The sequence below is a fragment of the Onychomys torridus genome, chromosome 23 (assembly GCF_903995425.1).
Source record: "Onychomys torridus chromosome 23, mOncTor1.1, whole genome shotgun sequence".
Taxonomy (NCBI): Eukaryota; Metazoa; Chordata; class Mammalia; order Rodentia; family Cricetidae; genus Onychomys; species Onychomys torridus.
In genome coordinates this window covers 38,904,967-38,929,680 of record NC_050465.1, presented here as the reverse complement: position 1 = coordinate 38,929,680, position 24,714 = coordinate 38,904,967, and the positions used below count along the sequence as shown (strand labels likewise).

General features: G+C 41.2%; 1 protein-coding gene and 1 pseudogene across 1 annotated transcript in view; both read left to right on the top strand.

The window, feature by feature from the left end:
* The window catches only part of Dnah7 (dynein axonemal heavy chain 7), a 253,668-nt gene that overhangs the window by 186,606 nt on the left and 42,348 nt on the right, over window positions 1–24,714 (top strand). Inside the window, 5 exon segments of the mRNA XM_036172739.1 lie at window positions 7,634–7,767; window positions 8,820–9,155; window positions 17,492–17,618; window positions 19,204–19,398; window positions 20,479–20,571. Coding sequence (XP_036028632.1) covers window positions 7,634–7,767; window positions 8,820–9,155; window positions 17,492–17,618; window positions 19,204–19,398; window positions 20,479–20,571 — 885 coding nt within the window.
* On the top strand, window positions 4,707–5,142 carry LOC118572915 (annotated as a pseudogene).

Here is a 24,714-nt window from a genome sequence, read left to right as displayed (position 1 = left end):
CGTCAGGAAAGAGACTAGCAGCTAAGGGTTTGAACTGCTACTCTGTCACAGACATGGGCACATGGTTGGACTTCCTGCACACCAGTCCCATCATTTGTAAATGACCATAATAAAAGTTACTGTGTCATTGAGTGAACTGAAAACTAAATCAGTTAGTCTCTATAAAATGCTCAGAATGGGGCCTAGTGGACAGGGTTTATATGAATGCAAACCATTAGCGTGACTAACTTTCCAATATAAGGAGAAAAGAATAAAACATGAGGAACTAAAATCCCAAGGTTGTGTTAAGAAAAAAATTAATAAATAGTATTTTTTTAAAAAAAAAAAACCTTTTTACTTCCCAATAAAGTACATGACAATCTCACATGCAGCATGAACAGCTCTTGGTTGGATAATAACTGGTTATGATGGAATTCCCCCCACTGCGGGGTAAGACACTGATCTGTGTATAATTCAATGTTAGAACCCCTCTGATCCCCAGAGTGTTTTAGTGCTCCATTATTTTAATTGCTGGGATTGATTAAACGGGGATTAGGAAGCTTGGTGAGGCAGTTGCTTGCTTTCATTTACAAATTTAAAGACATCCTCCTGCTCCCAAGTTTTAGGGTCTTTCATGTACCTTTTGCTTTCAAAAGCACCCGAGGGAGGGTGCCATGCTGCTACCATCCTTGTGAGTTTAAATGAAAATGAAATCAGGATGCTGTGTTTGTAGGGCTTTAAAGGCGATGTGAACATGTGGCTACATTTGCAAAATCTTGGTTTCAAAGATCTGACGTTAATAGGCTAGTAATGAATACGCTTGTGTCTGAATGCAGCGATACAAAAGTTACAAGACATGCATTTCGCTAATACTGTTTCTGCATGCAAATGAGTATAACCTGTATAGCTGGTTTCTCACTCAGGATTAATCTGTTAATAGGATCAATTATGATTTTTTGCATGATAATTATCTCATCTAGACCTGTGATTGCATCCATATAACCTATACCTGGTGGCACTGGAGGCTGAGTACTGAGTACTGAGAAAATGAGGGGAAAGAACAACAGCAGGTTTGTGTGTTTGGGTGGAGAAGTGAGTCACCTCTAGGGGTGCCAGAAGAAGCTCCTTTGCACTGACGCCCCAGATGGCAAATTTCAATACAAAAACAAAATAACAGCGTCCCCTGCCAGGAAAAACAGGGAAATGTGATGTTACCTTTACAGTAGCTCGATCTCAGAATACTGTGCTGAGAAGACAAAGATGAAAACAGGGAGCCATGGCATCTGTAACAGTACCGTGTATATTGGTTTAGAAGACAGGGAAACTTGTGCGTGTGGGCAAGGGCACCGGTTTACAAGCTGAGCAGAACCACCAAATGTTCTATACAACTCAGATTTGAGATTAAAAGAATGACATTGACCCTCACCCATAAGGGAAAGAGTGGTGGCTGGCGCCCTGGCCTTGCAGTCTATACCTAACTTGAATACTGGGTTGAAGAGGTCTAACCTTCAGTTTCTGTGTTAGGACTTGGTGGTGTGGTATGGAGTCTATAAGCAGAAAAACAGCGGCTGCTTCTCTTCCCCTCTTTTCTTCCTCCTCCTTTGCCTTCTATCCTCCTCTCCTTCCTTGTCTTTCCTCCTTCCTTTCCCCCTTTATTCACACTTTCCTGATGTATCCCTCGGCTGTTGGATTCCTAGGTTGGTTCCATAACTTAGCTGTTGTGCATAGCGCTGTATTAAGCATCACAAGTCTCTGTGAGAAGTTACCAGGAGGCCTGTGGGTAAACACCCAGGTCTGGCATAGCCGGGTCATGTGGAAGCTCTTTTTCCAGTTTTTGGGAAAGCTGATTTCCACAGAGGTTGGGCTGGTTTACAGCCCACCATCGCCAGCATCCCCTTTCCCTGCATTCTTGTCAGCATGGACGGTTGGTTTTCTCAATGACCGCCATTCGCCGGGAGTAATACGGAATCTCAATACAGTTTTGATATTTTTCTCTGCTGGCTTAGGCAGCATAAACAACTTTTCACTTGTTTATTGGCCATTTGTATTTCACTTTTGGGAACTGCCTGTTCAGTTCATCGGCCCATTTAATTGGTTGTGTTTTGTTTACTTGTTCAGTTTTGGGGCAGCAGAGGCTTATATATAGTCTATCAATCCTCTATCAGAAGGATAGTTGGCAAAGATTTTCTTCCATTCCGCAGGTTATTTCTTCACTCAATCAGCTATTTCCTTTGATGCAGAGAAGATTTTGAATTTCATGAGTCATATCCATCAATTATTGGTCTTATTTCCTGGGTTCTTATTGAGAAAGTCCTTGCCTCTGCCTGTACCTTCAAGTCTTTCCCTCTGATGATGTCAGAGTTTGGGCTCTGACGGTAAAGTCTTTGGTCCATTTGGAGTTTCTGTGCAGGCTGGAAGATGGGTTCTAGTTCATGCTTCTACAAGTGGGCACCCAGTTTTCTCAGTACCACTTGTCACAGAGACTGTTCTCCAGTGTGTATTTGTGGTATTTTTTGTCGTTGAAAAATCAGTGAATATAGCTGCCTGGATCTTGGTTCTATTCCATTGATCTGTACATCAGTTTTTATAATACACCCCTTCCTAATCCCTGTAAGAGCCCTTTAGAGCATTAGAGCCTCGGTGGGTGAAAACAAAAATAATACTGCTTTATGTGCAAATTGTTTTTCTAATAAGCTGAGTGTGTGTTTGGCTCTTTGTGACATGCTATATGTTTGTTTGCTGGGTTTCTCTCTTCTGATTCTCCTGTTTTAATATTTCACAAATCCCTCATACTTAGATATGACAAAATAGCAATTTTTGCTGCAATAATCTAGGTAAGTTGTGATATAAAATATATTTAAACCTTTTGAGCAAAATGGTCAGCATATAGTTGTTGCGTTGTGTTGTGTGTTATTACCTGAGTTTAGAGAAGACGTCTCTAGCGAGAGATGGCCTTTGATTAAGGAACTACTGCAAACAGAAGCGAACACTGAGCTGTCTGTTTTGGCTGTTGGCAGTTACTGAAATCTTACAGTAATTTCAAGGTTAAAGAAATAATTTGTGACATTGTGAACAATAAAGGAAATGCTGGGTTCTTTGGCTGCACATGATACAAACTACTTACCTTCACTTATCCGTGGCCTAGAAGGAGGTTCTACTCACATGCTCTTCGTGTTGGAATGATGGAATTCCTGCTCTCTGCTCATGTGCCCACCTGTCCCTCTGCTTTCCTGGGCTGTTTCCTCTGCCCGGAGTCTTCCTCAGCCCTGGCTGCATATGCAAATCAGCTCCCAAAGACATGGGGTCCACTCCAGACCAATTCAGAGAGACTCTGGAGATATCATCCAGACACTGCTCCTGGCTTCCCAGTCCTGCAGGGGATTGCAGCACACTGATGAGACGGACACTGTCCAGACTATACTGTTGTCCTGTTTATCCCTAAACTCTCTGCTAGGCATTTGCAAAGTCTGCCTCAGCATCCCATCTCTTGGGTAAGCCTCCCTTGTCATTGCAGCTCGAGTTAGATGCCTTTTCTTCATGCCCTGAATGTTTACCATTTGTAGTTCCATGTCCTGCGGGACGTTGTCTGTACTCTGTTTAGCCAACTGCCCAGTTTAGGGTTTCTTGTAGTTCTGCTGCTCCCTCGGGATGGTTGGTGCTTTAGTCCACAAGGGTGGAGGGAGCAAAAGTGGGGAACAGGGTTCAGATGGCTGTGGGTACCATGGAGACAGCCCTCTGGGAGATGACTTTGGTGAACTAGTTCAGCTTCATTCCAGGGTATGGGAAATAGATAGGATTGGGGAGCCTGAGGACAAGCCCTAATTTGCATAAAGTGGCACAGTCCTCTCATAAGGCTTTGTATATGGCAGCAGGGTCCTATGGCAAAGCTCCTTATTGCAGTCCTTGAGAACCAACTCCAAGACCGCACCCAGATTATGCAAAAAAAAAAAAAAAATCCATGAATGTGGTAAGGGCTAGACCTTTTCTAAGGGGAATAAAAAAGAAACACATGCTTTCTGATGGTAACTTTCTCTTCATCTTGAAAAAAATCTCCAATAGAAAACTCTAGACAATACAAGAATCACATATTTAGGGTCGTATAGCATTTCTCAAGTAAACAATAAGAAACAGAGCCAACCTGGCAACACATGAGAAATCACTCAGCCTCTCTCAGGAAAAAAATCTTGCTCTGACCAGGCATGGTGTGTAAACATGGCAACTCTTGGCTACCAGCCAAGTTCCTGATCTGCAGTCTGTGAAACAAGCAGGTAGCTGTGAGTGGTCAGCGTTCCCTGACAGAGACTGACATTGAAATTCAGGACCTAAACAATAAATGGTTAGTTGTCTGAACCTGGAGCCTTGTAAATGTGAGGTTAGGAGTACATGCAGACAGCCAATTGCTGAGAGAATTTGTACATGTTATTAGCCAGGCTTTTTGCAAGCGAAGAACTGGCACTAAAGTTGTTTTGTGTCAGACCTTGGATCTACAATTAGACACCTGGGAGCAATTCATCTCCAGGGGCAACTAATCTATTTTGGATTTGTTCTGAGGTCTGTAATTGTCTTGAAGCCATAGAATAAAGGCCTTGCTAAGAAAGTGTATTTTATTCACCAAAATTACATAGTGTAAGAAGTCATCCTTCTGTCAATTCACAGACATAATTGTGCCCAAAAAGTATAAAACACGCTATCCGGAGCAGAGAGAGTGCCGTGGGCCGAGCAGGGGCTGCAGGGGAGTGGGAGTGCAGATTGAAAAATGCAGACCACCAAGGCACTGCTTGTTTCTCCAGTTCTGATCCGCTCCTGTGCCAGGGGTCTCATCAGGCCTGTGTCTGCTTCCCTCTCAAGTAGACCAGAGGCCCCATCTAAACAGCCTCCTGCAGCAGCTCCCCTCTCCAGGTGGCCAGACGGGAATTCCAGACTAGTGTTTCCCGGGACATTGACACAGCCGCCAAGTTCATTGGTGCTGGGGCTGCCACAGTTGGTGTGGCTGGATCAGGGGCTGGCATTGGAACAGTGTTTGGTAGCTTGATCATTGGCTATGCCAGGAACCTGTCTCTCAAGCAACAGCTCTTCTCCTATGCCATTCTGGGCTTTTCCCTGTCTGAGGCCATGGGGCTCTTCTGTTTGATGGTTGCCTTCCTCATCCTCTTCGCCATGTGAGGCTCTGTGGGGTCCTGCTGCTTTGACTCCATGCCAGTCCTGGTGCTGGAGTGTGCTAAGCTTTACCATTAAACAACATTTCTCTAAACCAAAAAACAAAAACAAAAACAAAAAAACAAACAAACAAACAAACAAACAAAAAAAAACGCTATCCATAGGCTGTGGAAAGAACCCCACAGCTGTTCTTTTTAGGGATGAATTGTGGCAGCACATGAGAAAATTACAGACAGAAACAATCAGTTTCCACAGCCAGTAACCCCACGATCTTTGCCTAGTGGGGCTCCCCATCAGAGAGTTATTCATCTAGGGGACCAACCTGTTAAATATTAGCTGTCATCTGCTGTATATTCTTAGTGTCCTCTGGCAGCTTCTAGTATCATTTATGCAGCAGGGGGAAGACTTCCAACAGGAAACTAGACTTAGAGATGCTTTCAGATAAGGTCATTCCTCTCGGCCCAGACACATTTTTCAGATAAGGGCAGGTAGAGAGCAGGAAGTCTTGCTAGGGTGGGAGAAGTCCCCATATAGTCAAGCTTTGGAAAAAGCTGCCAAGCCATGATAGACTGCGACCTCTGACCAGCAGGGCCTTATTGTCATGAAGAGACACCGTGACCACTACAACTCTTATAAAGGAAAACATTTAATTGGTGATGGTTTCAGAGGTTTTGTCCCTTATTGTCATGGCAGGAGACATGGCAACATACAGACAGACATGGTGCTGGAGAAGGAGCTGAGAATTATACATATTAATCTGCAGGGAACAGGAAGTAAACTGTGTCTCACACTGGGCATAGTTTGAGCATATATGTGAGACCTCAAAGCCCGCCTCTAATAAGGGCACATCCACTCCAACAAGGCCACACCTCCTAATAGTACTACTCCCTATAGGCCAAACATTCAAACACACGCGTCTATGGGGATGGGGGGCACATACCCATTCAAATTACCACAACTAAACAAAAAGGCAGTATCTTTTTCTTCCTAGCATACAACCTGACTCATTGTATTGTGAATGGAATGGAAAGAAGTTTCTTGGGAAATAATAATCAAATGGCTAATATTTTAGGAGCTAGAAATAACAGAAAACTACTACACATCCAGGGACTGTTGACATTCTTACAAAGCCCAGGTGAGAGATAAATAAGCCCATGGCTGCATCCAGTCAAATGTATGCAGTAGGAAGTCAGGAGCCAACAAAGAGGCCCAGGAGGCTGTGGGGAAGGGGCGGGATGCACTGGGCCGGTGTCCAGGAGGAGGTGGGTCTGCAACATGGAAAATGAAGATTTAATCTGGTCTATTACAAGGTTGGGGTGTTCAGGAGAGCAAACGCCAAAGCTCAGGGAGGCATGTCACAGCCCTTATGGATGGATTCCACCGTCAGCTCACAGTGTGGATGAAGTAAGAGACAGGACAGGAGGTAGTGGAGGCTGAAGATGGGGTTGCAGACCCTAAGACATGGGGGCAGCCGACTGGCAAATATACAAAGACCAATAAAACATCAAAGGAAGCCACGCTCAAGAAGGCACCTATTGGCTGCTGGGTTGTTGGTGAGCAGAACTAGATGGTTGATATTATATTGCTGTGTGCATTGGTTGGTGCAGAGGGGCTGGGAAGGGAGCAGGCTGCGGAGTGCTGGGCTGGGAAGTAAAGCTGATAGGGAAGCGCAGACAACAGCATTTTCAGCAAGTGTGACTGTGAAGTATGGAGACCCTGCTAGAGCTGGCAGGGACTGTGACTTTTTTGTTTTCAGAGCTGAGGACTGAACCCAGGGCCTTGCGCTTGCTAGGCAAGTGCTCTACCACTGAGCTAAATCCCCAACCATGACTTTTTATTTATTTTTTAATTTTTTATTTAGTTTTTAATAAAACGTTAACGTATTTGTTGGGAGGAACTAGGAAAGGGAGAATTGTAGAGATGTGGCCAATGTATGGCCATGTCCAAACACAGCACTCCCTCTGCTAGCTAATTAGGAACCTGGATGGAGTGGATGTCAGCAGATAGCCCTTAATGGACACTATTGAAATGTAAATTTCCTAGTGTTTCCTCCTGCAGGATAGTGGCTCATTAACATAAAAAATTAGTTCACTCAAAGCATATCAATTCCATGTTCCCTTTTCTCTTCTCTCAAGACTGTTTCATGACATCTTAAGGAGTCTTAAAATGAGAATCAGTCCAGCCTGGTTTAGGGACTGGTTCCAACCCCAGTCTAATTAATATCACTGTTCAAAAGCATCAGAAATTGGACCAGTTAGAATTGGGAATAAATACGCTGTTATAAGTATTCAAATTCTGACTGTCACAAGCTTTTGTGGGTTTTGAATCCAACAGCCAGGCTACTTGTCTCTTTGGCTCTCTATAATTCTTACCTATATTTTTATACCTATGACTGCCACAATATGTGTTCAGTGGATGGAACCCTGAGTCATACACACAGAAGCTTTCTTAGTGGAAAAAAACAATGAATTTTCAAAATATATTCTTTGACTTGCAGGTCACATTATTGAACTTCATGATAACTCCAGAGGGAATGCAGGATCAGCTTTTGGGAATTGTGGTGGCACGGGAAAGGCCAGACCTGGAAGAAGAAAAGCAAGCCTTGATACTTCAAGGAGCAGAGAACAAAAGGTTTGAAACATCATGAAATGCAGAATTATTATTTGTTTTGTTATTATAATAAAGTACATTTAAGCATCTATTTAGTTAAATTGAATAGGTATACCAAATGGGAATTTGTTTTAAAGATGTATTTTTTGTATTCATTTATGTAAGTGTCTGTGTGCCATGTATGTGGGTGCTTTTAGAGGCCAGCAAAGGGTAAAAATGGCATAGGAACCCTTGGAAGTGGAGTTACAGGCAGTTGTAAGTTGCCTGGGAATTGAACTTGGGTCTTCTGGAAGAGCAAAGTTCTCTTAACTGCTAAGCCTTCTCTCCAGCTCCTCCCCCAAAATGGGAAATTTTGTAAGGTGGGGGCTACAGAGCCCCTGTATTGATTTAGAGAACTACATTCCTGAGTCTTTTTCTCAGACATTGAAAGAACTAGAAGACTTGCCACAGACTTGGCTGTGGGTTTTCAGTTCCTCAGCAAAGGCGCTGCACGAACATTTGTGCGTTCACTGTGTGACCAAGGTGACCTGTGTTCTTTGGAGCATGGTATGAATGAATGCACAAATGTAATTACCCACTTTCTACTCACAGTTGTAGATGTGACCGTCTTGTTAAATAAGAAACACAGAGCCAATTGCAGAGTTAAAAGCCAAGAGGTCAGAGCAAGAGCTGAAAGCTGAAAACCTTACCCTTCACTGCTGCTCTTTCCTCTCCACAAGAGTATCTATATCACAGTAAGGGTCTCAAAGTCATGTAAAAGTACAGGAAGTAAATGGAGTGGTACCCCGAGTTCGCTCTGAGCTGAGGTACTGGGTGGCCAAGGAGACTGGCTTGTCACGTTTCTGTCAAGGTATCACATGAATGATCATTAGCAAGGGAGATGGGGCAGGGAGGCAATGTCTGTGACATTTCACAAGATAAGAAGTTAATTTTGAAGCATCCCTTTTCCAGACATCTGTCATGATGTGATGCATTTCTGTAGGTTACAAGGTCTGTTTCTAAGAGAAGACGGTGTATTTGAAGCACTTTTAAATCATTTCTTTCTGTTCTGAGAAAACTGTGCTCCATTTCAGGCAGTTAAAAGAAATAGAAGACAAGATTTTGGAAGTCCTTTCATCTTCCGAAGGCAATATATTAGAAGATGAGACTGCAATTAAGATATTATCTTCTTCCAAGGCTTTGGCTAATGAAATTTCTCAAAAGCAGGAAATAGCCGAGGAGACAGAGAAAAAGATTGATAACACCCGCATGGGCTACCGCCCCATTGCCGTCCATTCCTCCATCCTGTTTTTCTCCATTGCTGACTTAGCCAACATCGAGCCCATGTACCAGTATTCCCTGATCTGGTTCATTAACCTGTTCATCCTGTCCATTGAAAATTCAGAGAAATCAGAAGTCTTATCCAAAAGGTATGTAAAGGAATTAATTAATTCCAAGTTAGTGAAAATGATGGCATTGGTTGGTCTTTCAGGATGGCGTGAACGTCGCAATCATGAGCCTACAGTGAGCTGCAGGCATCTTTTTCCCAGGAGTAAACTGGGGAGTTAGAATAGAGCAGATGCGTGTAACTTCAGTCTGGGAAGCAACTGTTCACTGAGCTGTAGGACTGTCATACAGTCCTAAAAAAAGGGAAGCCTTTTTAGCTCTAGTTCCCATTTGCAGACTACCTTACCGACCACAGGAGTGGAGAGAGATGTATCCTCCAGTGATAGTGGACACTCTGAGCTACCTCCAAAACTTTTGGGTGGACTACATGGAAACTCTGCCAGGTACCAGGGCAAAACAAAAACCTGCCATTGCTTTTCTTTTTATATTATGACTATCTATAGAGAACATCTTACTTACTGTTGACTATGCTTCAAACATACTTTTTATTTTTCCCCTTTTCTTGTTACACCAAATTAGAACTTGTCCAAGGTGTTTGTTTCTTCACGACAGAAGTGAAGCCCTTGAAATTCAAAGAAATCAAATTTCTTTTACCTCAATATAAGATTTGGATAATAATGTAGGAAACAAACACAGCTTTTTATTTGTAGTGAAAATGTTTTATCTGTAAGCAACCAGAACCGTGTGTGTGACTACTGTAAATATAAAGTATAGGAAGACTAATAGAGAAGATACATTTAAAATCATTCCTGAAGATAGCAGTGTGCCTATAGAAATATGCAGAAATGAATCTTCAGAAGGGAGCATACCTGTGTCACTAACACCCAGCTCAGGACAGAGAGCCTCATCAGCATCTGGAGACCTGATCTCATCCCTTGCAGCCATTGACTGCCCCTGCGGGGCTCCCCCCCCCTGCACCCCCGTCTCACCCTCCCCCCCCAACCCCAAGACCGCTGTTGTCTAACCTGTGGCACCACGGATCAGTTTTCCTGTTTTGGAAGCCTGTCTCAATAGGATCACCGCATGTGTTCTCCTGGGCTGGCATTTCCACTTAGACCCTTATCAGTGGAACCCTCCAGTGTGCAGTGTTTTCTCTGCTTTCATTTTTAAATGGTTCTCCATTGTGTGCCTATTGTTAGGCAGGATAATTAAAGTCTAAATCTTCTCCTAACGCAGAGTCCTCTCCAGAAAGGCCTTGTCTGAAAACGGAACACACATTAAACCAGTGTGCTGTGCATCAGGCAATCTGTAGAGAGATTGCAAAGCCAGGAAGGCATCTCACCCCTTTTAGTAACCAAGCATGAAGTCACACTTAGTTCATCCTCCCTGGCTAACTGAGGGACCATCTGTGTTAGAATTAACTTCACCAGGGGGGAAGAGACATCTTTGCATCTTAAAGCAAGGAGCCTGCTGAAGTTAGTTAGCCCCTGCCCTGCCACAGACACTGGGTTTGTGTTTCAGAGTAATGGCTTCTAGGACCTTGGCAGACATGTACGACATTCCCGGATCTTAAAGCAAGTCCTGCTGGGCGCAAGCCTTTAATCCCAGCACTCGGGAGGCAGAGGTAGGCGGATGTCTGTGAGTTCAAGGGCAGCCTGGTCTACAGAGGGAGTTCCAGGACAGCCAAGGATGCACAGAGAAACCCTGTCTTGCAAAACCATAATAATAAATAATGATAATAATGATAATGATAATGATAATAATAATAATAATAATGATAATAGTAAAGCAATTCCTAACTAGGTTTTGAAGTGATTTTTAAACTTAAATTTATTTATTTTATCCCCCGAATGCATTTTCCTCTCCCTCCTCCTCTCCCTCTCCCCGACCAATCCACTCCTCCTCTGTTTCTGTTCAGAAAGGGGCAGGCCAGGCCTCCCATGGGTATCAACAAAGCATGGCATATCAAGTTACTGTAGGACTAATTACCTCTCCTTATATCAAGGCTGGGCAAGGTGACCCAGTCATAGGTCTTCTGGAATGCAATAATAGGTTTCTTTGCCGAAGCAGTAAGCCAGGTCAAGCTGAACTGAAAAGGCAAAAGAACGGGTTTATTTGAGCAAAGCAACTCCTGGATGAGTACTCCAGCCTCAGAGATTGGGGCTAGAGAAGTCACATGCCAAACAAAAGCAGGGAGCTTATGTAACTTGTAGGCAAGGGGTGATGACGTACCTGCCACAAACTGGGTTTGTGCCCAAGTATGGTCAAAAGCTGAGCACGTTAGGTGGGGACTTGGGATAATGGCAACTTCAGGGGGGGAGGGGCTTGGCATCTTTTCTTTCTTGGAGATTCTCTGAGAAGGTGGGGTTTGGAGAGAGAGAGAAATGCGGTTTTCTGGATCAAGAAGGAGTTACCTGGAGGTTCCAACTGAACACCCAGTTTGAGGAATAGGATCCCAAAAGCTAGCCAAAGTGTTAGGGACAGCCCTTGCTCCCATTGTTAGGTATCCTACAAGTAGACCAAGCTACACAATGGTCACATATATACAGAGAGCCTAGGTCAGTCCCATGCAAGCTTCTTGGTTGTTGGTTCAGACTCTGTGAGCTCCTATGAGTCAGGTTAGTTGATTCTGTGAATTTTCTCATGATGTCCTTGACCCCTCCGCTTATATAACACTTTCTCCCTCTCTTCAGAAGCATTCCCCAAGCTCAGGCTAATGTTTGGTAGTGGGTCTCTGTATCTGCTTCAATCAGTTACTGGATAAAGGCTCCCTGATGGCAGTTGGGGTAGTCACCAATCTATACATATAACAGAATATCATTAGGCTTCATTACATTGACGTTCTTTTTCTCCAATTGTGTTTGGTTCTGTCCTAGGTCTCTGGGTCATCCTCCTTGCACTCCAGGCAGTGTCAGGGGTGGGCTCACTCTCCTAACGCGGGTTTCCAGCTGAACCAGTCATTGGTTGGCCACTACCCAATCTCTAGACCAACCTTACCCCAGCACATCCCATAGGCAGGACATATTGTAGGTGAAAGGTTGGGTGGGTGGGTTGGTGTCCCAGTCCCTCCACTGGAAGTTTTGCCTGGTCATGGAAGATGGCCATTTCAGGTTACATATCCACTAGTGCTAGGAGTCTTACTTAGCTGGGGTTATCCTTGTAGATTCATTGGAGTTTCCTTTACACCAGGTTTCTACTGGATCCCAAAATGCTCCCCATTTCCAGTCATATCTTTCAATACTCTTCCCCTCTACCCACTCCCCAACAAAATCCCCTATGTTCCCATCCCCACCTGTCCCCAGTCCATTCACAAGAACTCTTCTATTTCCCTTCCCCAGGGAGATCCATGTGTTCCCTGTTGGGCCCTCCTTGTTACTTAGCCTCTCTGGGTCTATGGATTATAGCATGATTATCCTTTACTTTATATCTTATAAGCAAGTACTTACCGTGTTTATCTTTCTGGGTCAGGGTTACCTCACTCAGGATGGTTTTTCTGTTTCCATCCATTTTCTTCCAAATTTCATGATGTCATTGTTTTTAACATCTGAGTAATACTCCATTGTGTAAATATATCACATTTTCTTTCCATTCTTTGGTTGAAGGGCATCTAGGTTGTTTCCAGGTTCTGGTTATTATGAATAAAGCTTCTATGAACATAATTGGGCAAATGTTCTTGTGGTATGATGGAGCATCCTTTGGGTGTATGCCCAAGAGTGATATAACTGGGTCTCTAGGTAGGATTTCCAAAGTGGCTGTATGTATTTGCCCTCCCACCCACAATGGATGAGTGGTCTCCTGCTCTGTATCCTCTCCAGCATGAGCTGTCACTTGTGTTTTTGATCTTAGTCATTCTGAGAGGTATAAGATGGAATCTCAGAATCATTTTGATTTGCATTTCCCTGATGGCTAAGGCTGTTGAACATTTCTTTAAGTGTTTCTTGGCCATTTGAGATTCTTCGGTTGAAAATTCTCTGTTTAGATATGTACCCCATTTTTTAAATAGATTGTTTGGGTTTTTGTTGTTGTTTTTATGTTGAGATTCTTGAGTTCTTTATAAATTTTGGAAATCAGATGTGGGGGTTGGTGGAAGATCTTTTCCCATTCTGTAGGTTGTCATTTTGTTCTATGGATGCTGTCTTTTGTCTTACAGAAGCTTTTCAGTTTCATGAGGTCCCATTTTGTTAATTATCAATCTTAGTGCCCATGCTATTGATGTTCTGTTCAGGAAGTTGTCTCCTATGCCAATGTGCTCAAGGCTGCTTCCCTCTTTCTCTTCTTTCAGGTTCAGTGTCACTGGATTTATGTTGAGGTCTTTGATCCACTTGGACTTGAGTTTTGTAGGGGGTGATAGATATGGATCTATTTACATTCTTCTACATGTCAACATCCAGTTATGCCAGGACCATTTGCTGAAGATGCTTTCTTTTTTCCATTGTATAATTTTGGCTTTGTTGAAAATTCAGGTGTTTGTAGGTGTGTGAATTTACATCTGGGTCTTCAATTTGATTCCATTAATTTTAATTTTAAACCTGAATTTTAATGAAAATACCATGCTGGGTTTTTTTTGTTTTTTTTTTTTTTTTTTTTTTTTTATTGCTGTAGCTCTGTAGTAGAGCTTGAAGTCATGGGTGGATGATACATCTGGAAGTTCTTTTATTGTACAGGATTGTTTTAGCTATCCTGCATTTTTGTTTTTCATATGAAGTTGAGTATTGCTCTTTCAAGATCTGTGAAGAATTGTGTTGGGATTTTGATGGGGGTTGCATTGAATCTGTAGATTGCTTTTGGTAAGATCACCATTTTTACTATGTTAATCTTACCTATCCATGAGCATGGGAGATCTTTCCATCTTCTGATGTCTTCTCTGATTTCTTTTTTCAGAGAATTGAAGTTCTTGTCAAACAAGTCTTTCACTTGCTTGGTTAGAGTTACCCCTGTAGATGTAATTCTGAATGATCTTAATAAATGAGAAACACAGAGCCAAATGCAGAGTTAAAAGCCCAGAAGTCAGAGAGTAGTAGCTAAGAACTGAGACTAAAACCTCCTTCTTATCACCCGCTGCCGTCCTTCCTCTGAGAAAGAGACCTACTTCCTGTGTGTCTGTATTTCTTATTGACTTTCTGTTCTGCCTTCTCATTGGTTCTAAACCCAACCACATGACCTCTTCGTCACTGCCTGTCTATACAGACCTCCAGGTCTCTATGGTTGGTATTGAGATTAAAGGTGTGTATCTCCAAGCTGGCTGTATCCTTGAACACACAGACCCTGCCTGCCATGTGATTGGATTAAGGGCGTGTGCTATCACTGCCAGACTTCTGCTAAATGGCTTGCTATTAGCTCTGACCCCCAGGCAACTTTATTTATTAACATACAAATTAAATCACATTTCAGCACAAATAAAATATCCATATACCCCAAGATATTTTCTATTATTGGTGGCTGTTGTGAAGGGTGTTGGTTCCCTGATTTCTTCCTTAGTCCGTTTATCATTTGTATGTTAAGAGGGCTGCTGATTTTTTTTTTTTTTTCAAGTCTTGGGGCCAGCCGCATGTCACAGCTGACACAGATGCTTATTAGATAAAAGCACTTGCTTTGCCAACCTGCCTGGAGTTCCATCTTCAAGCCCATGGTGGGAGGAGAGAACAGACTCCTGGGAGTTGTCCTTGGAGCTCCCCAGGTGCTCTGTGGCACACATGCTCCAGCACTTCTCTCACACACAGACAACAAATAAAATCAAAAGATTGAAAAGCCTCAGAGAGTAGAAAGTACTTGACATTTTTAGATTCTGTAATGTGAGGCTCTAAGAAAGAAGGAGGAGGGGGAAGCTGTCTCTTTATCTTCAATAGGACAAAGAAACCCTTCTTCGACTTTAAGTTTGAAATAGTTGCTTGGCCTGCCACTCTACTGAAAGTATTGATCCCTCCTGCTGTTGAGAATATTGGCTTCCAGTCTAGGGCCACAATGAATGTTTGCTGCCCTGAGCGTTCCTGTGGGTGGCCTTTGGTGCAGTTTCATGTACCTCTGTGGTGGCTGGAGATCCAGGAATGGAACCAATGGGGCCAATATTTGTATGTGCTTTCTTGTTACACCAAAAGTCGTCTGTCTTGTCCTATTAACTTTTCTTCCAGCAAAAGTTGTCAATTTCAAGAGTTTTCAGTTAAAAAGCTAACTGTTCATCAAAGATTAAAGAGAATTACAGCAAACAAACAAATACAGTAGGTATTGTTTTATTAAAGGGGCCAAATGGCAACTTTATCTACATATGTGTATATATGTAGGCACACATGTGTGTAAGCATGCATGTACATAGAGTGTTTTTATTTCCCTTTCTTCTATCAATATTCCTCTGTAACAAAATTTTTAGTTGCTGCACAATAGAGTATGTTGAGTATAGAATTTGGTAAGACTTATAGGCATTATAAATATTGTTATAATAATGACAAATAGCCACACTGTTAACTATTTTCCTCATTGAATTTTCTTTCCTATAAGTTTACTCAAATATATAACTCCATTAGAGAACCATGAATTGTCTCCTATCTTTTTATTACTCAGTAACACTGAATGATGATTTTTAATCTCTTAGCCCCACTGGAATATATCATTAAAACTCAGTATTTTACTCTACACTTTTTCACTAGTGAGACTGAATTTGAGCCTGTAATAGTTCTGGAGGAAGGACGAGGATAGGGCAAGCCGAGAGGACATGGAAGGGGAGAGGAGCTTGTCACCAGCAGCAGAGCAAGAATTCCGGCACCACTAACGATATCATCAGGCCTTTCTCCCTTCCCAGCTAGAACCTGCAGTTTCTAGACACTACACTAGAAACCCCATTTATAAAGGCACCTTGTACAACACCAGTGACTGCTGGTCTTACCCCATCAGGTCATCCCATTGAAGGCACCTTTGGAGCCACCTCCCGTATCTCTCAGAGTATGAGAGAAAAAACAACAACGAAAAGCCCTTTTTGGTAACCCTTTGAGATTCAGCTTGAGAACCACCAAAATGATATATACGGCTAATGCCAAGACAGTCAGCGGCTTGCTTCCCTCTGCGAAGGCTGTGCCTACACTTGGGTCTCTCTTACTGTCTGTCCCCTGCTCTCCCCTGGGAAGCTCCGGAGTGTCTCTCAAACTTCATGCTAATCCTGTATTAAAATGACTTTAATAAAATCACCAACTCTGCTTCATCGACTGACCAGTCCAGAAACTTGGTTTAGTATCAAAGCCTAACAATGCAAGGGATCCCCAGAGGCTGCTGACAGTGGGGGCTGTTCGTCCCCCACCTTTAGCATTTTGGTAATTCATATAATTTCCCCTTGTTCTTCTTATCCACAGGAGGAAATTTTCCCTGGAGTGTACCTTTGTCACTCCCTTCTAGGAAGACCAATTCTGAACCACCTTATGTTATACTGCCACAGGACAGACAGATTTCATGTGTGAAAAGACCGGTGGACATGACAGTGGAAACGGGAATAGAATGTTTTTTAAAATCTAAACCTCAGTTGCATCTCAGGAACTTTTGTCTTCCTACACTGTTGTTTTTTTTTTTTTTTTCTTCAGAATTCTCAGCTTGGAATAAAATGCATCAATTTGCTATCATTCTTGTGATGGCAGTGCTAGTGTGGGATAAAATAGTTAAGGAAATGAGACCAGAAATGAAAAAGAAAACACCAATTAGGATGAGTTGAAGCCAAGGACAGTAGTCCGAAAATAGCTACAATCTTGTCACAGATGGATAGATATGTTTTCCTTAATCCATTAAGAAACACCAGCATAATCTGATTACTCATAAACTATGTGGTGTTTTCCTTCAGATGATTGATCTCCTTAGAAGGTTTGAGCCCTTAGTCCCCATGTCAGTCATTAGCTCTCTACAATTTTTTTCAGTCAATAGGAGTTTAAATTATAGTTTTTATGTCTATGCAAAGAATGCATTTTAAAATTTGGATTTCAATGATTATTTCATATAATAGTTATGTTAAAATAAATGAAGCCTTTTATTGACATTAGGAATTATGCCTGTGGCTCGCACACATTACACCGATTATTTATGTGTCCATGTTTTCTCTCTGTGACAGAGATGCAGTTTAATCAAATCTACTGATTTTTCTAGCTTTGATAGATTCATGTGCATTATAGCACAGCATCAGGCTTTGCCATTCATATAATGTAAGTTATTAATTTTATTCATTTAATATAAAATATACCTAAGTATTTACTTTGTAAAGAGATCAAACTTTACCCCCAATACAATTCTTTGTAGTTAAAAAGTCTATGAATATTTTAGTGGATTAAGATGCCAAGCGCTTTTTTCTAAAGGAAAGATTAAGTTAAAAAACCCGTCAACAGTAAAATGCACCTCCCCCATGGTGATCACGTTTGTGTTTATTCTCCGTCCTCCCTGTGTTGGTCCTCAGGCTCCAGATTCTCAGGGATCACTTCACCTACTCACTCTACGTCAACATCTGCCGGTCACTCTTTGAGAAGGACAAGATGCTGTTTTCCTTTTGTCTCACTGTGAATCTGCTGATACACGACAATGCGGTCAGTAAGGGTTCGCTTTGTAAGAGCACAAAAGCTGTTGTTACAGGAGGATGGTCTCACGGGTGTACCTGTACCGTGACGGGATGCCAGCGGCTGAGATTCTCTGTGTCTCGGTGATACAGCTCAAAAGTTAACTCAGAGGGATTACAACTCCAGGCCCAGTTGTATTAACTATTACAGGAGGAAATAATAGTATGCAATCTTCTAATCTTTGGGGGCAGGTTAGAATGTCATGGACAGAGGTAGAAATTGAGTTCTTATAATCAGGAGGAATAGCTTTCCCAGAATAGCCCTCAGTCTCCACATTTTTTGGTTTTTCGAGACAGGGTTTCTCTGTGTAGCTTTGTGCCTTTTCTGGTGCTGACGTGGTAGCCCAGACTGGCCTCGAACTCACGGAGATCCACCTGGCTCTGCCTCCCGAGTGCTGGGATTAAAGGCGTGCGCCAAATTGAAGATGGGCTCTAAAGCTTGCCATGAATGGGGAGTCAGTCCATCGTCCATATCCTCCAAGCCTGACTATGCTTGTCTAGCTATGTAACACCATCGTGATATCATTGATTTATTAATTTACTAATCTGAATGGGAATATGTACATATGCATATAATTATAAAAGAAATTAAGGCAAGGCAAGACATTATGTGACTGAATTTCATAGTAATAAACATCAATTTAAGAACAGAGTATGTTACTATCATGTAAACTTTTATGTATTTTAGTTTAAAAATCTGTTTCTAGAGCCTAGTGTAGAAATACACAGCTGTAATCCTCACACTTGGGAAGCTGGGGCAGAGGATTGTGAGTCTGAGCACACCATAGACTGACTATACAGTGAGTCTGAGGACAACCTTATCTGTGTAGCATTGCCCTGTGTTTAAAACAAACAAACAAACAAACAAACAAACAAATAAATAAATAAAAAGCTTATTCTATTGGAATCTCGTGTGACCATGCATTTAACATTACCAAATAATTTATTCTCACTTTTAAGCAAGTTACTCAAATCTAGCCATCTGGCTTTAACCATCTTATGCAAATGCAACCTAACTTTAAATTCTTTTTATCTGGAAGACAGGATATACTTTACAAATAAAAGAGAAACATCATAGTCTTTTTACATATTTATGTTTTTAAGATTTGTAAAATTTCATATGGTAATATTCTGATAGAATTAGGAAAAAGTTTATTATTTTTCCTTGTATTTCTTGTAAACATTTCATAGCAACTCATATTTTATAGAGGATAAATGAGGGTATGATAGATTGTTGATCTTCTATCTGCCTATGAATTTTCAGAGCCAATATTTGGAACTATAAGCAACCACTTTGAGGGACATATGTTATTCAAGTAGAATAGACTCATGTCTTCATGTATAAGCTAGTAATTCTGGAGAAAATTATCAAAAACAGCTATTTAAATGGGACCATTTTTATTTTAACTAGTCATATTCGGTACTTGGATTTTTCGTGACTAAATGGAGAGCCCTATTGGCTGTGGAATGTCATGAGAATCTGAAAGGACTTCTGCAAGGCTGGAAACTGACTAGGAATTTTCTACATGACTTTCTCCCGTGTTTGTTTTCCACAGATTAACAAAGCAGAGTGGAGATTTCTGCTCACTGGTGGCATTGGGTTGGACAATCCTCATACGAATCCTTGCACGTGGCTTCCTCAAAAGTCCTGGGATGAGATCTGCCGACTGGATGACTTACCTGCCTTCAAGACCATTCGCAGAGAGTTTATGCGCCTAAAGGATGGGTGGAAGAAAGTATATGATAGTTTGGTATGTTTCCACCCTTCATCTTATTCCAAAGCTTATAAACGAAGATGATAATAATGTTACAAAGGACATCTTTGCCTTTGTATAGAAGCAAGATTTCATAAGCTTTCAGCAACTGGTCAGCAGTTAAAATACAAATTTTGATTCCCATTATCCCCACCGTCTAAGATGATGGTACTGTTTCTAATTCTACCCAAACTCCAAAGATGTAAAACTTTGCACCACATGGCATATAAAAATGTTTTACTGAATTTCCTTAGCAAGTGTTTCTTTTCCTTTTCCATTTAAATTTGAGCAATCATTATAGGAGATGAATTAAAATTTTATCAAACAACTGTTTAGATTTTCTGAATGCAGAATATAAGCTCATGAATACTTTTATAATTGGAGGAAAGGGGAAAGCTGGCATTTCAAAACAATTTTTATAAAGCCCCGACTTTCTAATTAGATACTGGAAGTTAACACATGCCAAAAAGCAGTTTGTTTCTCCTTTTGAGATAAGCAGCACTTCTTACATTTTTCGGCTTTAGTTTGGCATAAAGGTTAAAAAAATTTCCAGTTCCCAGTTACTGTTTTCTATTCCTTTGTTTCTGTTCTTATGATTTTTACTATGCTTGAAGAAAATAGGTAGCTGCTCTGTGTAGAGACAGTTGTATCTGAACAGAGAGAGCTGGGTAGGTGGCTGCATGGGTGGGGGAGGGGCTGGCAGCTGGGCTAACCAGCATCGTACTTGGCTACCTGTCATACATTAGATGGCATTCACTCATTTGGGATGGGTCTACTTTGGATTTATCCTTGTTGCTGATGAAAATAGTTCCTAGGAACATCTTTTAGTGAGTATTTCTTTTTAGTTTAAAATCACAGTTGCATTCACTGTGTTGAGCCATGGAGAGAAACCACATAGCTTGATCTTAAATTTCAAAAGTATTCATATCGACACTGATTTTCCAAGAGCGTAAATAAAATTTACACAAATGTTCTGATTTTAAGAGTCATGTGTCTTCTCTAAGAATATGATTGTTAGTAAAATAGTATTACTTTTAGAAATAATTTCTGACATTGTCTTATGTACCACAATTTTAGGAGCCACACCATGAGATGTTTCCAGAAGACTGGGAGAATAAAGCAAATGACTTCCAAAGGATGCTTATTATTCGTTGCTTGAGGCCAGACAAGGTAAAAGTGGGCTTCGAGAACAGCTCTCATCCTGCCCGGTCTCTGCACAGTCAACTTTGCATTTCTTCATAGGTTCAGGGTGGGTGGAGGAATCTGCAGAAGTCATTCGACTTCCTTCTAATGGACTCCCTAAAATATATCTACATTTACTTAAACCATCTGGATTAACAGCTAGTAGAATGTATTGTTAGTGTTATTTTTTTATGATTATTCTTTGTGATTTATGGTTCCTCTGCCTCACAGACTTCTCTCTTTTCATACTGTAGCCTTATTTTTATTTTATTTTATTACTTTGGTGAGACTAGTCAATGGCATTAACTTCAAGTTTATATTTCAGAACATCTAGAGTGTTTTCTCTAAGTGCAGGTCTATATTTACACACCACACACACACACACACACACACATACACACACACACACACACTCAACATTTAGACAATATGTAAAATATTAAGACTTCAGCCATTGTGTCACAGAGGACTGTAGCTAGAGTTTTCCTGCCTGGCCCAGTCAAGACAAATCTCTCTTACCCGCCAGTCCCACAGTCGCTCAGACCCAACCAAGAAAGCACACAGAAACTTATATAGCTTATAAACTGTATGGCCGTGGCAGGCTGCTTGTTATCTACCTTTTCTATCTTAAATTAACCCATTTCTGTTAATCTATACTTTGCCACATGGCGTGTGGCTTACCAGTGTCTTTACATGTTGCTTCTCATGGCGGCGGCTGGCGGTGTCTCTCTCCAACCTTCTACTTCCCAGAATTCTCTTCTCTCTTGTCCCGCCTATACTTCCTGCCTAGCCACTGGCCAATCAGAACTTTATTTACACAGAGCGACATCCACAGCACTTCCCCTTTTCTTTTTTTTAAAGGAAAGTTTTAACTTTTACATAGTACAATTACATATAACAAAACAATTATCTAGCAAGAATTACAGTTACAATATTAAAGAAGATGTCCTATCTATCTTATATTTGTGAGTCTAAGGTTTTATATCTAACTTCTCTTTTATCATAATTGAGGAAATTATAACTATCTAGTCTTCAACCACATCAAAGACCTCAGAAGGATATAATATTACCTGAGAACCGGGAGAAGGATGTAAGCATTTTTCAGGAGTCTTGCAAGAGTAGACAGAGACAGCTGGCAGCCTGGACAGTCACCTAATGTTCCTTTGTAAAGTTGGGGCATTTGTCTTCAGCCCACAGGGGTAGAGTCTCTCGGTCACTTCTCTCAGTGTCCTGTAGAATGTCTGGCAGTTTCCTCTGTGAAGCAGGAACCTGAAGGACCATTTTGTCAAGCAAAGCTCAGTGGTCACCTTTCTATAGGTCCTGCATGTCCAGTTGATCGAGCAGTCCAGGCAAGAACAGTTTCTTGCCTAAATGGCTATTTTTGCCAAGGTGAAGATAAACTCCATATAAAGTGTCTTCAATGCCCATCTTCCTCTCTGAAGTAAATCGGTGCTGCCAGGAGCAGACATGTCTCACTGTCCAGAAAGTCTAAATTTTAAAAGTATTTTAAATGCCATATTCTGTAGGTCTTTGAAGTATTTGAAGATTAACTATCTATCTAAAATATTTCTGTGTATACCTAGAAGACTTAACTAACATGGTTACGAATATGATTATCATAGATGACTAATTATTAATCTATTTTTAATTATCCATTTCAATTTTAAATGAGCTGTACAAACATAATACCCTAAACAAGAGTAGAAATATACACACAGTATAACAAAATTAACTTTAAGTTTGTATCAATAGACTAAAATCTATACCAATGTAAAACATTTTAAATGAGTTGTTGCTCTTTAGAAGTAAGTTCATTAATCTACCCTTTCATCCTATCATATCTATATCATATCACCTTTTTATCTTTAGAAAGAGATTGTATTTATAATCAAACTGTTTTAAATAAAATAGTGGTTTTTCTCTGTCCCATACCAGAGGGCTCTTCTGATTTGGGACACAAGAAGCTCTTAACCTTTACTTATAACAATGTACTTGGGTTTACAGAAGGAGTGAGCCAATTCCATCTCCAAAGCCAGCTGGGAATTTGGGCGTAGTTTTTCTTACTACTTCCTGCTGGAGGGGGACGCTGTATCTTATGGGAACATAAAGAAAATTTTAGGATTATGGAGTAGTCCGTGAAGGTAAACTTCTGAGCCAGTTGCCTTGAAACCATTCTGGATGTCAGATCATCTGGGCCATGGTGTCATTGGAGACCTTTCAGGTGGTCTTGGCTGATCAAACCTGATGTATCTTAATCTGGAACAAATCCACAGCCTCTTGCTTTCTGTGGAAACAAAAGCAGAGACTCTTTTCCAAAGCAACATATCCTTATATCCAAATTTTGAAGTCAAGGTACCTTTAAAATTTACATATTTGTTTAACTCAACAGCTTTTACGATCAAATCTTTTTCTGCAGTTAAAAATCCCAAAGACAACATAAACCAGATTCTCTGTATAATATCCATCTTTGTAAGACTGAAATGCTGTTGTGGCTGCTGGCTTCCCAACATGGCGGTGGTACAGTTTACTGCCAGCTCTGGGTCTGGAGCCATGTGTACCATCAACTATCAGAAGCAGTTCTATTAAAGCAGCACATAGCCCAGAAATCTTTTTTTTTTTTTTTTTAACTACCAAAGGCTAAATCCACCATGCAGCAGAGTAAAGTGTCGCTTATAGATTCCTCATTCCTGCCACAGTGCAGGTCAGACATACACGCCAGGAACCCGCCATAGTAGCTCTAACTGGCAGGCTGCCGCTAACTTGAGAGAGACAATTAGGGAGCTGTTTTTAGCTCTGCTTTAGAATCTTTTTTCTCAGGTTTTAGGTGGAAACTCTTGCCAACACGTTGGACGCCATTTGTAGTTAGAGTTTTCCTGCCTGGCCCAGTCAAGACAAATCTCTCTTACCCGCCAGTCCCACAGTCGCTCAGACCCAACCAAGAAAGCACACAGAAACTTATATAGCTTATAAACTGTATGGCCGTGGCAGGCTGCTTGTTATCTACCTTTTCTATCTTAAATTAACCCATTTCTGTTAATCTATACTTTGCCACATGGCGTGTGGCTTACCAGTGTCTTTACATTTTGCTGCTTTTCATGGCGGCGGCTGGCGGTGTCTCTCTCCAACCTTCTACTTCCCAGAATTCTCTTCTCTCTTGTCCCGCCTATACTTCCTGCCTAGCCACTGGCCAATCAGAACTTTATTTACACAGAGCGACATCCACAGCAGAGGACAATGCTAGTACTGTTATTTTAACTTCTTTAAATACGGACTATACAGCCAGCAAAGTGACACACCTGCCATTTCACCATTTACTCAATGTCCTCACTTGTATTACCGTCTACAGAACGTGAATTTGCTGAAACCTGTTGACTCCTATCTTCAGAGCTGTCAGTATAATGTGAGCAGTAGGGTGATGGAGAACTACCATAACCATCGTCACAAACAAATTGAAGTTTTACATACTTACTTCAAAACCCAGTGTCCACAATTTGAATTTTTTCCAAGAAAATGCTTATATTCCTACTCTTCCCCCATATAAAAGCAGAATTTAAATGGTGAAAATCATATATAAAAGTGTTTTCTACACCTGTCAGTGATAATCCGAGGTAGAGATATTTCTTCCTCTGAGCCAATAGCCTGCTCAGCTAGTGCCCTGCAGGGCTTAGCCAGGGCCCAGATAGCTTAGGCATAGCGGTCTGTCTATATGTTTTAACTTTTTAGTCAGAATATAGTCCAGCCTGTATTAGATTTATCTTTATATAAAACAATTGTAGAGTATGTTTTCAAACATTTTTTAATAGAGGAAGTAGCCTACAAAGTGTCTATGGCCTATGAAAAATCACAATTCTGCCCTGTTTTCTGGGGCTGAAGTAAATGAACACTTGTTTGGTGTTTGTGAACCTAATTAAATGTACCCTTTGATGACATTTAAAAGAATAACTTTGGAGACAACTTTAGTTGGAAGCTTCAGAAGTTTACTTCCCATTTAAAGGCGGAGGGATTGCTTGAACTGCTCACTTCATGGCCTTTCTCCTGTCAGTAAGGTGGTTAATGAACCGTCTCCTAATTGTGACAGCTTCATCTGCATAGAACCTTCTTCAGCTTACGTGTTTGAAACTTGACACTTTA